The 17,170-nt window shown below is 43.9% G+C and overlaps 1 protein-coding gene across 3 annotated transcripts in view; it reads right to left on the bottom strand.

Annotated features, from left to right (window-relative positions):
* ARHGAP26 (Rho GTPase activating protein 26) overlaps nt 1-17,170 on the bottom strand; it is a 485,784-nt gene that overhangs the window by 51,607 nt on the left and 417,007 nt on the right. For 2 of the 3 annotated variants that reach the window (XM_090288084.1, XM_090288082.1), the window contains one exon: nt 15,815-16,652. The exons of the other annotated variant lie outside the window; for it this stretch is intronic. In XM_090288084.1, coding sequence (XP_090144210.1) covers nt 16,564-16,652 — 89 coding nt within the window. In that variant the 3' untranslated portion in view covers nt 15,815-16,563. Of the gene's footprint in view, nt 1-15,814; nt 16,653-17,170 lie in introns of those variants that run through there. 3 annotated transcript variants of the gene reach the window in all.

Here is a 17,170-nt window from a genome sequence, read left to right on the forward strand (position 1 = left end):
AAAAGACTAAAACCAAATCCTACCATATGATCCAGCAATTCCACTTCTTGGTATTTGTCTAAAGAAAACAAAAATACTAATTAAAAAAGATACGCATCCTACGTTCACTGCAGCATTATTTATAATAGCCAAAATATGGAAGCAACCTAAGTGGCCATCAACAGATGAGTGGATAAAAAAGGTGTGATATATATTACATATTAGAATGTTCAGGGTGGGGAAAAAGTAGGTTTACAGTTGTTTGTATGGAAACTAATACAATAATTAATAAATAACAATATAAAAATGAACTGTTTCATGTACTCACAACTGTAAACCTACTTTTGTTTCACTCTGTATATGACATCAGAATATTACAAAGCAGTAAAAAAGCATAAGATTTTGCCATTTGCAACAACATGGATGGACCTGGAGGGTATTATGCTAAGGGAAATAAGTTGGAGAAAGAAAGACAAATACCACATGGAACCTAAAAAAAAGAACAAACAAAACAAAAACAGACTCATAGAAACAGAGACCTAAGGAGTAGTTGCCTGAGGAGAGGGGGATGGAGAGTGGGTGAAAATGGTGAAGGGAATATAGTCCATAATATTGTGATGTTTGCACAATGACAGATGATTACTAGAATTTCCAAAGGATCACATTGTAAGGTATAAAATTGTTTACACCTGACGCTAACATAATATCATATACTATTATACTTAAATTTCAAAAATTGCTAAGTGCCTTATAAGCACAAAATAAAAGCTTTAAAAAAGTACAAGAAAAAAAAGAAGAGACATGCTGTCAATTAGTCCCACTAAAAGGTACTGTCTGCTGGGTTTCTCCATTGTAAATTACTATTTTATCCTTTGAGACTGATGTCTCTTGTAGGCATCCCATGGATGGTTCTTGACGGACTCAAATATTATTATAGTTGCCAAATGGTGATATTCTAATTCAGTTACTCCTTCTACAGTTATGGATTGGCTTCCAACATAAGGAAGAACTTTCTTGTCTACCTTATAGCAGCATGGACTCTGCAGTTCGCACTTTATTCAGCTTGTTACTAAGCCTTTAGTACACCTATCATTATTTATTTTGATAATCAAATTGTCCCAAATGGTACTTTATGTAAATTATTTCATTTAAATCTCAAAACAATTGTATGCGATGGGCATTGTGGTTATCCTATTTTGCAGACGAAGAAGCTGAAACTCAGAGATTAAATTTTACAACATTTAATTGTGGAATCTCTAAAATTCTTGTGCCAAATAATTGATATATACATATAATGTATAAATATTCATCCCCTCACCCAATCTCCTGATGTCTCTGCCATATATTAATTATTCCCTCCTCTTCTATTTTAAGATGAGAAAATAGGCTCAGAGGTTAAGTAACCATTCGCAAAGGCTGTGAAGAGAATTCAGAGGCCTATTTGAAATTCCAGGTTGTTTTCAGCAGACCACAATGCCCCTTAAGATGACTTTCTTTTTGCAGATGGACTACTTAAGCACCTGGTCTTTTTGCCATTCATTCAGTTCTATTTAGGACAAAGGAGATGAAAGGAGAAACTGCCTTTTTTTTTTTTTTACTTAATTTTTAAAAATTTTACTGACAGCCTGTATTTGTGAAATTGTTGCTTTGGCTAAAGGCTATCCTGACTCTAATCAGCACCAAAGCTAGGAAGTGGTAGCAATTTAGATCTTGCCAGAATCCTTGGTGTTTTGAACGAGTTTATGGCAAAAGAGTCACTGAGGGTTTAATCTCTTAAAGTGAATGCATTCATTCCAGTGTTTAAAGGAAAACCTTGGTGAGGTCTTCCATCATATAGACACCCTCTAATTTATCACCTATGTAAATACGGGTTTCGCCATTACCATGCTTGTGTTAATCATGGTGCAGTGAGTAAACTTCCCATTCACAAATTTGTGAGCCATGGAAAGCTGCTGCTAACTACATAAAGATAACCGAGAAAATTTTGGCATTAATATTGAAAAGGAAATGCGTGTATTAAAGCACCAATCATGTCCAGCTTTGACCACGGGTGACCTCAAAAGAGATTTGAGGACCACTGGCCTTACAATCATCCCAGGTGCCCATTATAAACACAGAGCCTGGGGCCTTGTCCCAGACCTACCAAATCTGAATCCTTTGGTTTTAACAATCTTCCCAAAGGCCCACAATGCTCTCCAACGTGGGAATGGATGTGCTGGGGCCTCTGACCAAGCTTGGTTCCTGTGGGCTCACAACAATGCTGGCTTTACGCCAGCAGTGTCAGCCTTTGGGCCACTTGACCTTTGCCTTGCCTCTTACCCACAGCAATCCCCAAGGGAAGGGAAGTGCAATTTGCCTGTTCCCCTGCCCTTGGGGAAAAAACGAGGGGGGGGGGGGGCTCTCATCTCCCTCCCACAGGAAGTGAACAGCAGAGGGACTTTAACATCTCCCAAGTCCTAGGATGTACATGATCTGTACATAGTTCTTGGAAGTCCTGAGTGACGTTCTGAGAAGCTTCTTCGAAGGGGTGGGAGTGTGGAGCCAAACTCTTATCTAGGCTCTCCTTAAAACCAGTGCAAATAAACAAAAACCAGCTGTTAATTCACAAAGCAGAGTACTTCCTGTGCTTAGGAAAGCTTCCTTTATCCCTGCACCAAGATCACTGTGAAGTTACTGACTTAACTCCAAATGCGGTAGGTGCAGCCTCTCTCTAACTCTAATCCCTGAGCCCTCCCTTAGGCTGAAACCAGCCTAGGCTGTAAATGGAACCAAGTGCAGATATCACCCATCACGTTAGCCCCCTGGTAGACTAAGCAGTAGTGTGTGCCCGTAAAGGTTTAACCACCAGCTCTGGGAGAGGGCTGATTTGTAGCATTTGCTGATTTCAGTCGTGTCAATATTCCCAACATGGCCAATTTCAAGCTACCAGCAGCTTAACAACTGATTCAGGATGTCTGTATATTTAGCAATTAGCTCTCGGGAACTTGGATGAGCCAGCTCCAGCACACGGCAATCCTAAGAGTAAGATTAATCGACTTTAGCTGGGCCTTGTGCAGACACTGGTAGGTGACAAAGTACCGGGCAGGGCTGGGTGGTCAGCCTAGGCCTCTGAGGAGAGGATCCCTTTTCTTGCCTCTCAAGGTCGCTACCTTTCTCCCTAGCATCTGGGCACAGCAACGTGATGGAGGGCTTGAGATTTTCACAGGCGCTCAAGTTTTCCTTTAGAGAAGACCAGCTGGGTAAGTGGGCAGAAGTAGAAACTAGTCATTCCCTCTTGGCTTTCCCTGCAACACCACTGTCCTACGTATGTGTCTCAAGGGCAATGGATAATCTAACAATAAAAACAGATTAACTTAGTCTGTGTAATTAGTGGTCAGCCTAACTCATCCCAGTTTCTACACCCATCCTTCCTAACCCTGGCTGGAAAGGGAGGTGGCCACAAGATGCACCCACCGCCCTCTCCCCTGCTGTAGAGAGACCTCTGAGGGGTTCCCTCATTCAGAGCTCCAGACTGAGTAAAAGCCCAGAGGCTACAAACTCAGCATCACTGTGTGACCTTGGCCGCCCCTTTAGCTGCCAGAACCTCTGGTTTCCCCATTGCCAGTTGGGACCCACCATGGTTCTAATGAGTGAGGCTCTTCCGTTGCAAGGAACAGAAACTGTTTAAACTGGCTCAAATACAGAGAGGTGTTAATTGTAAGAATGTAGGAACCATATGGGATTCTAGAACATGGCATAAAGTATAGCCAGGTGCTCTAGGAAAATAAGCAGCCGTTCAGGATTGAGGCAGCTTTTCTCTCTTTCTGTTCCCTTCTGGTCTCTTCTTCCTGCACCCCTCTCCTTTCTCTGAAGACAGGTCTCCTTGTGTCTTTAAACTAGTACCCAGCACAACATGGCCGCCAGTCATGGTTTGACATCAGAAGCTCTCATCCCATGTACTCATCTCTAAGGGCCACTTCCCTTAGAGGTCAAACTCACTGGAGCGAAAATCTGATTGGCCTCTATCATGTGTTTAAGCCAAACCACGGGTCTCAGGACACTGCATTCTGACACTCCTTGGCTTACGTGCCTGCCGATGTGCAGTACTCTTGGCTGTGACTGGAGAAGCATGTTGAGAGAAATACATGATATGTAGGGTGATGGGCAGAGTCCAACCAGCCCTGGATGCTGCCCAGGACCGGTAGGCTGAATGCACTAATGGCTATGAAGCAAGGTTAACAAACATCTAGAGATTGCTAACTCTGCAAGGTATTCAAGAATTCCATATTGTCATGCTGTGTCACTAATTTTTGAGGACCGAAGTTTTGTGAAGTACTTTGTGTCACTTCATTGAATTAAAACAACCTTAGAAGGCAAGCATCCATAGGTCCATTTTAGAGAAAACGGATACTCCGAGAAGGTGAGTGAGTGCCTCAAAGTCCCACACTTGGGAAATGGCAGAACCAGACCTTATGTTAGGTTTTCTGACTCCAAGTCCAGGTGTTTTGTTTTGTTTTTCCTGACAAGGGGTCAGACAATCAAGTGGGAGAGAGGGCTGTGCAGAAATCACTCTGAAGCTTTATCTAGAGCTCAATTCAGTTTTAAGTGAAAGAGTTCAACTCAAACTGTTTTGAACAAAATGAGGATTTACTGACTTATGTAGCAGACAAGCTCAGGAGCACCACTATCCTTTGTCTCTCTCAGCACCACTTCAAGGAGTCCCAGTTCTTAGGAAGGCACCCCTTCCAGGAGGTAAGATGGCCACCAGCAGTCCTTGTGGCTTCAAATCCAGAAATTAATTCTCCTTGGACTTAATTAGGCCCTAGGCCCGTTCCTGAATCCACCAGTCATGGGCTGGGTGATGTGATGACCTCACAAGTTCACCACTGGATCCAGGGTTGATGCCAGTCCGCCCAAACCCATGGAACCTGAGGGCAGGGAAGGGTGGCTCCCCAGAGAAAAATGGAGGTGCTGCTATCAGAAGGGGCTACGGTTGCCCAGTGAGCAAAAACAACAGCTGTTCCCCTTGGGGTGGGGAAAGTGAAGGACATTTGAGCCTGAGTTAACCTCAGGGGCCCAAGCAGGAGATAGCAGGTATCCCACAAATACTGACAAATGACTGAATGGGTGAATGTTGTTCAGATTGTTGTAGAAAGATGAAGAAGAGTTGGTGCCTCTGGGCATGGGGTGCACAAAGGAACATTGGAGAAAGGCTCCTGGGGCCACACTGGCTTGGTGCTTTCTTGTTGTTGTTTTTCCTGGCTGTGGGAGCTTCTAAAGGTTTCTTTGATTGGAGTAGTTCCAAGATCAACATTTGAAAGAGAAAAAACTTGAAAATTTTAAAGAGACATACTTAAGATGAACACATTATATTTTGTAGGCCAGGAGTGCCTCCTTGCCTGCTAAGGTTTCCCCTTAAGATGTGCCAGCCCTTTATCTGGAAGTCCCCGAGACAAAAAAACTGTGAACACGTCCTGAGGGAAGAGCAGCAGCAGGATAGTCTGACTAGATACACCCACCCCCTTCAGGGCCTCCAACTAGGTGGCCCCACCCAAATGAAGGTGAAGGTGTGAACTTGGTGACACTGAAGTTTCTCAGACTCACATTCGTGGGATGGTTGAACAGGTCTGGGTGCGGCACCCAGGGTGTGTGAACATCTTTCTGATCTGAGCAGCGCTGTAAGCCACCCAGTTCCACATGATGATTAAGCATGATTTATTGCCATTCTTTATTACAATGGACTGGGGGTCCTTCATGAGAGTTCCAAGACACTCGCACACCACTGGGACAGGCCGAGTCACCAAGGGGCGACTTGAATCACCTGGGTTGGAAAAGTATTCACAGAGGGCTCTGAATGACACAGTCCCTCCCTTTCCTTATGAGCTCCTGTCCCGGCCTCTTCTGGTCCAATCTGGAGAACAAACGTGAGAATTTTAGAGCTGAGCTGTGCTTTCTGAGTGCGGGCCTCAAGGCTTCTCTTCCAGTGAACTCATTCCAGGATTGAGTTTGTCCATTTTAGATTGCAATTAATATCTCTGCTTACTCTCTGAAGCAACTTTTCCAAGAGGTATACAATTAAAATCTCAACAAATAAATAAGCAACATAAGGTATAAGGGCCCTCAAATACAGACAAGTGGCAGACAGAGCTCGTGCTGAGAAGTCCTTTCAGGGTGGGAGGAGGAGTACTTACAACGCTTCCTGGACGTTAGGACTCCCCTGCTGTGTCCTGTATACCCTGCCCCTGGATGAAGCCCTAGCACTGTGGATTTAACTAGATGCTGTGCCCATTCCTGAGCCAACCAATCACTTTCGCTTGCGATGATGTCACAGTCCAGAGCAGGGCCACCGATTCACCATTGGATTCAGGGTTGATACCAGCCCATCCAAACCCATGGAACTGGAGGATAGGAAGCTGGGGGTGGGGGGGCGGCGGGGGGGGGGGTTGTTCCCAAAGAAAAACTGAGATGCTCTTACCAGAAGAAGGGGTACTGGATGCTAAACAAGTAAAAATAACAAATATTCCCTTGGGGTGAGGAAAGTGAAGAGCATTTGGGTGCTGGAGCCCCTGAGACCATACCCAGAATGGGGATAGTATAGGAGTTAAGAGTGTAAGCTCTGGTGTTAGCCTGCTTGGGCTGAATCTCTAACCTGTTACTTATTAGCTCAGTGACTGAACAAACTGCCCGTCTAATATTTGGCTTCCTTGTGTGTAGAGTATTTAACAATAGTATCTACCACATAAGGTTGACTTGAGGATTAAATGAGATGATGCTTGTCAGTTAGTACAATGGAAGTACTTCGTAAAAGAGACTTACTTCACCAGTGCCATCCTGCCATGCAACAGTTCAGCCCCCTCACTGTGGAAGCAGAGCCGAGTGCAATCAGATGCTTTCTCTCCCCTACCACTACACGCCCACTGTCTGCTTTGAGTTCTCATGTTCTCTCCTCTAGTGCTATTTCAAATCCCCTTAAGCTCAAGAGGGGGTTCAAATCCCAAGAAAATCCTCCACTTCTGAGGATGAGCAGATTAGGCTAGAAACACTGACTCTCCCACAGGATTCCCCTGACAATCCCCTAAGAGCCTGAAGGTCTGTCATTAGCAGCTGGATCAGGGTGGGGAGAGGGGCCGTTTTCAAACTGTGAAATTTTTAAAAATTTGCACATCACACATTTCCAGCTAGCAAAACATGGCTGGGCCCTCTGCAAGGGCCGCCTCCTTGCTGGGTCCTCAAGGATGATGGGACTCGCCAAAGACTGCAGCTGGAGTCCCTGGGGTGCCTGCTCAGAGCTCCAGAAATGGGGAACTATTCACCCAAGATGAGTGAGCTAAGAGCTCCTAGGAGGAAAGAAAGATTTTAATCAAAACATATCCTGTTCTTATTTCAGCCACTGCAAAACCAAAGCTGAGTGTTTGCCAGAGATTATGCTTTCTGAAGGGCTCACTGATGAAAAGGGCATAATGAGGTGGTTGTCACTGGTCATGAGAAGGGAGGCCGACGTGGGGGATGAAAGAACCAAGTCAAAACCAGAAGGAAAAACTTCCACCCAATTAAAAAGTGTTTATGCATTTATGTAAAATCATGTATATTATCTATAAAGAAATAAACAATGTTAAGAGCATGTAGGTTATAGAAGCAGACCTATGTTAGAATTTCAGTTTCACCACTTCCTAGCTTGTATGACCATCCCGATTCTCAGCTTCCTCATCTATAAAGTGAGGGCAATTATAGTGCGTCATTTACGTCTTCAGGATTGGGTTTATGCATGTATAGTAGTGTCTGGTACCTAGTAAGACAGTAGTAAATGTTAGCTGATAACTGTCTGGTCACTGAGAGAAGTCAAGGAGGGGGTGGGGGTGGGTGAATAGTTTACAGTTCTCTAGAAGTCCTAATCTCTTCATGTTCTAATCAAACTGAACTCACCTCTCTTTCACCTCTTCATGCCTTGGTCCTTGCTGTCCTTGGGCTTTGGACGCTTTTCCATTTGCCTAAGTGGCAAACTCCTCTCAATCCTTCAAGAACCGCCTTCAATGTCACTTCTTTGGTGACATTTTCTCTGGTACCTACCTCCCAAATAGAAAGGATCACTCTTCCTCGGCACCCAAGACTCCCTGCTAGCACATGGCATACTTGCCTATCCCCGCGGCCAACTGTGAGTTCCCTGAGAACAGATCATGTGTTACACTCCCGGGTTTTAGCAGCTCCTGGCACACAAGAGGTGGTCAAGAAGCATTGTCTGAATGGAAACAAAAATGGAAGGTAATGGCTCTAAAAAGATGATGGCCAGTTGTTCTCCACTCTAAGGAAAAACAGAAACTGACGTAAGCTGCATCATGGGAAACTTCAATTAGACACAAATTCCCTTCCTCAGTGTGAGATGCCAGACCAAGTTCCCATGGGACAGTGTGGAATTTCCTTTCAAGGTCCTTAAAAAGAAGGAATATTTTTTATTTTGGGGGTGATTTTGATGTGGGTTTGCTTGAAGGCAGGCCCTCAACTTGGTATGAAGTTTATGGAACCCATAAGTAATTCAGGTGACAGCAAAGGGTCTTTTGGCTCTTGGTCAACCAGTTATCCAGATGGTTGCTTGCACCAAGCACTAGGGAGGAGGCTGGGAAAGAATGTGGCTGTGTGTGCGTGACGGGTGGGAAGTCTCTGTCCACAAGCCTAAATCCCGGGGCGGGAGCACGTGGAGGAGCCTGCCAAAGGTAATGAAGTCACCTTGGTTCAAGTACCCAAGTCCAATGACGCCCAATTTCTTTCTTGCAACCAGACTAATGCTGACAAAACTTTACCTGATTTCTTTCACTTGCTATTGGGCCCATTGCCAGGCCCTGGGCTGGGTGCTGGGCTGAGAGGGGTCATTAAGGCCTGGTCTCTGTCCTCATTGAGCTGTTCATTAGGAGAAAAACAGGCACCAAACTTTTAATGACAAATAATGTATTTTATAAGTAGAAAGTACTACAAAGGGGCAAAATAATGTGATTAGGCGAAAAGGTGGGGAAAGAAAGAAGGCTACTCTTTACCGTATTTCTTCATCTCATTTAACACAGGCAAGGCGAGCATGACCATACCATTTCTTTTTCAGAGATAAAGGTCCAGAAAAGGCAGATAAACAGTAAATAATTTAAAAAAATCTTTCTAATAGGCTACCACAACATGCAAGAAGGACATACAACTAGTACCAAAGCAAACATTTTAATTTTAGGGTGGGCACAAGGCCTGGAAAGTAAAATGTGATTTGTTACCTGGCCTCCACTGCCTGACGCTGACTGGGACCTGCAGGGTGGCACCGTAGGACGCAGCGGCCCTGGGTGGGCATGCTTCTCCCTCTCTGTGCAACGAGGCTCACACACCCTGAGCAGGCGCTGCCTTGGTTAGAGGCTCGCTTGGCTGATGTGCAGCCTGAGCCCAGGCAATCCTGCCTAACCCAGCACAGGTTAAGTGGCTGCAGCTTAGCTTAGTGCTATTAAAAGCAGGGCAAGCCAATGGCCTTGACACATTCGGGTAGAAGAGATGTGTATTTGAGTGAAGGCTGGGGAAGAACCGAGAAAAGATGGAACTAAAGCCCAGATTTAATTCACAGGAGAGCAAATGTGTTTGGGGTTTGAGAAAATCTTTCATTTATCCAATTTCAAGTGTCAATCAAGTCCATTTCTAACCAAGGTGCTCTGAACATAACCCCAGAACAAACAAGTGAAAAACACCAAACAAACCACAAGAAGTGACACGATTTGAGCTCTGTTCCTGTGTGGCTGCTGAAAGCAAAATGAAGAAAAAAAAAGAAAAACTTCTCTGTTAAAAAGACACACACATTGAAGTGACTGAAAAGTCCATTGGAAAGGCCAAGACAGAAAACAATATACAAATACATACCGTATATTTCGCTCTTTACACGATGGGCATCAGATATGGGCCATGTAAGATACCTCGTGATCTCACACATGTACGAGGCTTCCGATGCTGGGAGAATTTGCCAGGGCAGGGTGTAAGCTCAGCGAAGGCAGCAGGTGCTGAGTCTGTGCTGTTCACAGGGGCAAACCAGTGCCTTACTGACAAATGAGAACAGTATAAACAGCTCATGCATCACCCACAGATTCAAACAGCCACCCCCTCAGAACCAGGCACCAGGGGAGGCTCACTCTCCTGTTTCTCCAGGACAAGCTTCTATAATCAGAAGCTTCACCTTTAATTCTCAGAGCACTGGCTCCCCCTGCGCTTTTCTTCCCAGTCCTCTGCTCTCATTGCAGATGCCTGGAGCTAACTGTGAACCTGGGCTCCAGGATGCAACTCAGAATGTACCTGGAAGGGATATAATGAATGAAAAGACTGAATAATGTGAGTGGGCCTTGGATTCATGTTACAAGTAACTGATTTGCAAACCTGTGGGACATGCCCAGCTGGGTGGCATGTCTGCCTGTGTTCTGGCTCTTTGATTATTCTGTACCATGTTAATGAAGTTCCAGAAAATGGTTGATTTGAAAATCAAATATAGGAAGAATAAAACATATGTATTCTAGGAGATAAAAGTCAGAAAGGTTCATTGGAATATGATTCTTTGGGGCTGAATTGTTTAACGTGCCTGATCCCTCCTCTTTAAGTTCACTAGCATTTGACCTCCTCCTAAAGGAAACCAAAGCTCTCCAGAGTGCGTCAGAAATCAGCACTGAAGTTGTCACCAGTAACCACAGGAGCCCAGATATGTGACTTTTGATCATGGTATTTGCTGATTTGAAAATACATTAAAACATGCATGTCAAAACTTTATCAGAAACTTAAGAAACAGACATACCATCAAATGGAAAAGTCATTTAATTCAAAAATCATACTTCCACTCTTTTCATAGGGATTGTCATGTAAACCAACCAAATGTAAGAAAGCCAAGTTTCAGAGGCCACTCAACAGAAATTGTATTTTCTTTATAGATATACTTAGTGATGCAAAAGCACATTTTTTTTAAAGCTTGAACATGGCAAAACTGTTTCACTACTAACAAGAAAAAAGTTCTATTCTAGTCACAAATTATTTTTAATTATGGAATTGGGTTCTATACACCAGTCAATATTCAATACTGAAGTTTAAAACAGTGCCTTATTTGATTTTAAAAAACATTAAAGTGCCATTTTTAAGTACTTTATTGATAGTATATCACATAGCACTTTATAATATATTCAAAGGTAGTCTAAATTATGAATTAAACATGCAAATATTTTCTTCTCCAAAATATGGACAAAATATCCTTTAGAGTGCTTTTGAACACTAACCATTTATGAATTTCATCTTTTGTTCAACATGACTTTTAATAAGTTAATATGGAATATAGCTGTAGATAGTAACCATTTGATAAATATGAACAAAGTTTAAAATGGCACTTAATTTACATCTCTGATCATTTTGATAGTCAATCAACAGCCTCTCTTGTTTCTTGAATTCTCAACCTTCAAATCTTAAAGGCTGTAAAGGCTCAGCTACTGCCAGCTTATGTGGGTTTCTATATGAGTCTGTATCTTCACATACATAAATGTGCACTGTACATACACATTACACAAACACAGACACACACTAACACATATATACTTTAGAATAATCAGATGAATGTCTTTTCACAGGTACGAGGTTGCCCCTGGCATCTGGATACCCAAGGAGGCTGCTCGTAGCTGTCTGGACCAGAAAGGTCAATGGAGAATGGCGTAGAGTGTCTTCATCCCTCCAGGACGGCCCCAGGTGGTTCTGACATTTTGATTGTCAACATTCTGGTTCTTACTAAAGAAAATTTTGACGTAATAGTCATTGCTACCCTTACATGGGTCTAGGACTATGCCAAGCCTTTGTTCTCTAAAGCATTCCACCTTGAAAGATGTTTTCATCTTGCAGTGTCCCGTAAAATTTTTGTAAAAATATTAGTTATGAACTTTTTTGTCATAGGGTTTTCCTTCTCCTATTAAGAACTATGTTTATCCGTCTATTAAAAAAAAAATCCTAAGTTCTTCAGTATGGTTCACCTTTTTCTCTCTGCTCTTAGCATTACTTTACATCCAATACTTTTTCTCCCAAGAATACAAGTGCTTCCACCAGAAGGCCACATTTCAGCAAGGACTGGCTCTGAATGATGTCTGGATTCTGTAAAGGGTCTCTTCCTCTGCTTTGGGAAGCGCTTTATTTAGACAAGTACTGTAGGTGTCGAAAGGAAAAAAAGCTAATTATTACTTGTTGGAATATTGTCTCAGGTGTGCTGTCGGATTGTGCAATGTTCACTGCTCTCCTGCTGTTGTCATTTTGATGCTACAATTACAGAGAAGTGGTTCAGCACCCAGCAGATCAGTGCGGCTGCCAAACACATTTGAGCACAAGATAAATTTTTTAAACACCAGCACAGGGTGTGTGAGAGGACACCCAGTTGACTTAAGAGAGATGTGGGGCAGGGTTGTGTAGGTAATTGATGACTGTCAAGTTTGCCAGAGATGATAGATAACTCCCAAGATAGAATACCTAGGACACTCCTTTTAAAGTCAGGTAGCTAAGCGGCTGTTTGGTTTCTTTAGTGCTGGCTACCTACTTGGGTAATATAGTTGCTCATAAAACATTCAATCCTAGGGATACTGCAGGTGCCACGATGGCCACCATTGTACCTGGTGGTCCTGTGTCTACAAATATGGGGGCGTCCAGACTTGTCTTTGGAAACAGAAGCCAGAGGATAAAAGGTGCCAACAGACACCTTTTGTGAACAAGTTATCGTCAGCCAATTATTTGTCTCCCTACCCCTCAACCATGGATGCTTATCTAGAGTCACTGAGGTCAAGGGAGAACTTCTGGTGAGACTGGAGTTGCAATTTTCAGGAGACACAAATGCAGTTGGTAGAAAGACTTCCTTTCAAGCAAGGTATGACACACACAACCGTGGAGTCCCGACAAATGCCTGAAATGACCCTGTCACTATCATGACTGTCTTGCTAATGCCACTCTGCAGATACTCAATTGCTCATTTCTCCCTTTCTCTTTGCCTCTGTTAAAAAAAAAAAAAAGAAGAAAAGAAACCCTCAGCAAAAGGGGATGAACTGGAATGATGCTGAAAAAGACAGTTTGGTCTGACAGAAGAAAACATACTGGCTGTCAAAATATTAAAACAGTAAGCTAAAAAACTGGCTCCAATGACAAGCTACCAAGGAAGGTGGTGCTACACAGGGTCCACCCCTATATGTTTATTTTTGAAAAGAGAAAAGACTCTCACCAGTCTTGAGTGAATCAGAAATTTACTTGCCTGAGGGGGTGGGGGTTTTAACTAGTTATCTTCTTATGACAGGGCATTCTGTAGATACAGACTTCTGTGAGTAACTGCAGAAGTGAGAGACTGATCTTAATACCCCCCAAAAAGACTCAGGCTCTGTATGCCAAGCAGATCCCAGGGCCTTACAGAAGAAACAAGGATGCCTGGGAAAACTCAGGGATCTCGGTCAACAGTCTTCCCATTTAATACCTAGTTCACTCTCCTAATCCGTCCTATTCAAGCAGAGAGAGTAAGGGATGGAAGGCAGAGATAGGGAAGAGGGTAAAATGTATTTTTAGTCTGCAAAATCCTTCCTATTGGTTGGCTCATATTCTGAACAGTTTCTCCAGGTCTGTAGCAAATGGGGAGGAGGTAGGCCTGGCTGGGGAAAGGAAACAGAGCCATCTGTCACAGGCCCAGCAGGGCCACAGGGACACTGGGAAGGGATCTACCGAAAAATTCCCATTGGCAGCAGTTCCATTTCCCTCTGGCTTCCAATCAGGGCCAACTGAGGAGGGAGGGACATGCTTCCAAGTGGTCAAGCTGGGGCCAAGTGTCCACAGGTATGCTTCAGCGAGGAACTCCCAAGCTAGGACCTGCACTTTTTGCTCCTCATATTAGCTCTAGTTAAGGTTTCAGTGGGGCTGGTGACAATATAAAATGTCGAATGTGTTAAAAGAATTAGATTGCACGCCTCCTATCTGAAAAGCACCTGCTATAGTGTGCTTGTTGCCTTGGGCCCCTTGGAACAGGTTCCCAAGCTGTTCGAAATCCACAGGGAGCAGCCTTCCTGAGTTCTGCCTGGGTCTTGTCTCGTCTTGATCCTTGTTCCTTGATTCAGTGGTGGAGTCTCGATTGCTGCTAGGTGCGCTCCTGGATAACAGCTGTGTAACCCTTGGGCTCATTAACTGAGTCACAGTGACAAACTCCTATAAAGCTCTAATGGCACAATCTCCATTCCTCTTTGGAATTTTTCCCTCACTTGGGGTTATAGGAAATCTGAGACCAACAGGAAGGGCAAAAACATGTTCAGGAAAAGGAGAAGCTGCATCGCATTGAGAATTAACTACCCTAAGAAGCCAGATTTTCTTAGAACTTGGACACACACACATTTGCAAACTAGCTTGGCCTTGTTCATAAAGTCTTAGATGATGTGCAGAAGAGTTACATGTAAGGAGTACACAATTATCCTATATCCTTCTGTCCTGATATCTTAGGGTACCAAGAAATACACCTGAGAAGAAAATGAAAAACAAAACAAAACAAATAAAATCTAAACCCTGGCCCCATCTATTTAAATCCTGAGCTTTATCTCACTACTGAGTAGGAGTTCTTGGAAAGATCCTTTGCTGCAAGAGCTCTTTCCACCTCCATATCCAAAGCCCACGAAATGCTTAGAAATACACCTGGATAAAGAAGACTGAACACCACCTATGTGTTATTCCCACCAACAAGAACCAGCAGAGCATGTGCAGACATATCTTCTCCTTCTTCAAGATCAGAGAGGAATGACCTTGACTCTCTTCAACCTCGCTTCCTCTCTCTCTCTTATACACACTTGTTCAGCAATCAAAACTTAAATGTGTGGAGCAACTGGCTTCAAGAATATAAAATATAAAACTTTGCCATATAGAATTTCAAATCACTCTATTTACAGGTTTATCTTTTCCAAAAAATGTAAAAGATACAGTAATTCAACACAATTCAAGTTTTTCTTTTCTTCTTTAAACTTCCCTAAAGAGGAATTCCAGAAGCAGGAAACACTCCAGACCACGGCTGCCATCCTGACGCAGTCCTGCAGAGCTTGACAGTCCATCAGCTTGGAGTGCGTCTGCTCAGAGTCACTCTTGCAGGGACATTCAAATGTGGAAGATCCTGGGAACTCTGTCTTTGGGAGGCCAAGTGCATGTGAAATGTCCAGGCGGAACTTCCCCACCCCAGGCAGTCTTCCACAAGACACAGTCCCTGGTGGGCCAGGAGAGTCCCTGGTGGGCCAGGAGAGTCCCTTTCTCAGAAGGTACCCATCATACCTTCCATGCCTCAAGCTTTTTGGAGTCCCCCTGAATCACAATGGATAACAATATCAGCCTCATGCCTCAAAATTCCCTTTTTCTGAGTGGCAGTGAACATCTATGTCCTTTTTAAACTACAGGCCATAGGCTGGCCTGGGAATCAGCCCTGCAAACCACCAGGGCACCAGTGCTCAGCAGTCCAGGGCACTGCCAGGGGGGATCACCGATAGGCTAGAGGCGGGCCAGGGCAGGCATAAGGACAGGTGAATGAGTCAGAAAGAGAACGGTGTCCCTATTGGAAGGCAGTGTATTGCCCTCTAGAAAGCAAACACCAGTTGCATGGAAGAATAAAAATATTAAGCCTGTCTGTAATTTAATTTCAAGAGGTTACTAGAGTTTGCTCCAAATATATCCTGATATTGCTGAAATAAATCAGAAAGAAAACAGTTCCCAGCTGCTATTCTGTCTGTCCTAAGTAGACCACTCTAATTTCTTGATCTTCTGATTCAGGTTGTTGGAAAACCATTGAAAAAACTACCCAAAAGGCAGGGGAGAAAAAAAATATGTCATACAAAGAGAGAAAGAGAGAGAGTGTGTGTGTGTGTTTTTTAATTTGGTTTAGGAGTAGGTTGAGTTGCCATGGTTATGAGGTGATGGCAGCCCTCGGGGGCAGAGAAGTTCCTAGCTTGGGGGGTGAGGAACATGGGGTGTGTGTGTTCCCTTATAAGAGGGGACTGGACTAATTCTGCTAATGCTGGGGCAACGGCTGTTTTAGAGATGGTGAGAGATTGGCTCTTATGTAAACAGTGCCGTAAGCCCTCTCCGTTCGGCATGCAAACAAACAGACCGAGCTGCCTGTAGCACTGTGGGTCTCAAGTATGTAGAGGTGGGTTAGAGTGTCTACTGTAAACAAAAGCAATGGACCAAGCCTTGATCTCAGAGACATTACCCAGCCCTGCATGCTCTTGAGGACTACTTAGATCCTACTTCTGTTCTCAGAAGGCTGGGAGTTTGGGTGACTGTTGAAACAAAATGAGTGCTCCCCATTTAGGGTGCTAAATGAGAAAAATGGCTTTGCAAGCCTTTCTCTCAGTTTTCAAAATAGAATCCACCCCTGCTGATTTACTTATTTCTTGCAATGTCACTGCATGTCAGCTGAGATGATCATGGGGATGGATGACTGCAAAGTTCACAGAAACACGCGTGTTGACAGGTAGCAGCAGAGTCATCCTGCATTTCTCGGCGGCAAAGAGAAATGACCTACAACACTGGACTCAGCAGTTGTCATGGATACCATGGAAAGCTCAGCAGTTCCACAGGGGCCCACGGTTAGAGGAACTCCACGTAGTTCTCAGGGATGAGGCCAGTTTTTCCGTTCAGAGTCCCCTCCAACCAGCCAGGCTCCTGAGACGGGTGCACTGTAACAGGAAGGGGAGAGGGAGTGACAAGAGAAGACGTTACAGATAGGGCAGGCAGTGGGCGTGCACTGTGAGTGTACGTGTGTGCATGTGTGAAGGAAGTCTGGAGAATGAGTGCAGTTGCTCAGTAAATCACATGATTCAAAGGCTTGTTTAAACCAGAGCTTCTGAACCTTCTGTGGGAAATACACCTTCTGATGTAGGCTATTCTAAACTGCCTTTGCAACAAAACTGAAACAGACACAGACATTAAAGATTCTGCATACAATTTTAAGGATTTCATAGACTTTCTGAAGGTCCTGGTTTAAACTTTAAAGAAGGCACAGATTTTAGGTTAGAGGTCACAGTTATGGTGCTCCACCTGTATATTTACCTATGTACCCTCAGTCCATCAGTCCATCCATCCATCCATCCATCCATGTTCCCATCTACCTACCCGGTTTTGACTATGTACCAAAGGCAGTGCCCATGAAGGACTGCTAAGAACTAATGTTTGAAGATACCTAGCTCCTGACTTC

Source organism: Furipterus horrens, unplaced genomic scaffold (assembly GCF_987537825.1).
Source record: "Furipterus horrens unplaced genomic scaffold, mFurHor1.1.pri manual_scaffold_10, whole genome shotgun sequence".
NCBI lineage: Eukaryota > Metazoa > Chordata > Mammalia > Chiroptera > Furipteridae > Furipterus > Furipterus horrens.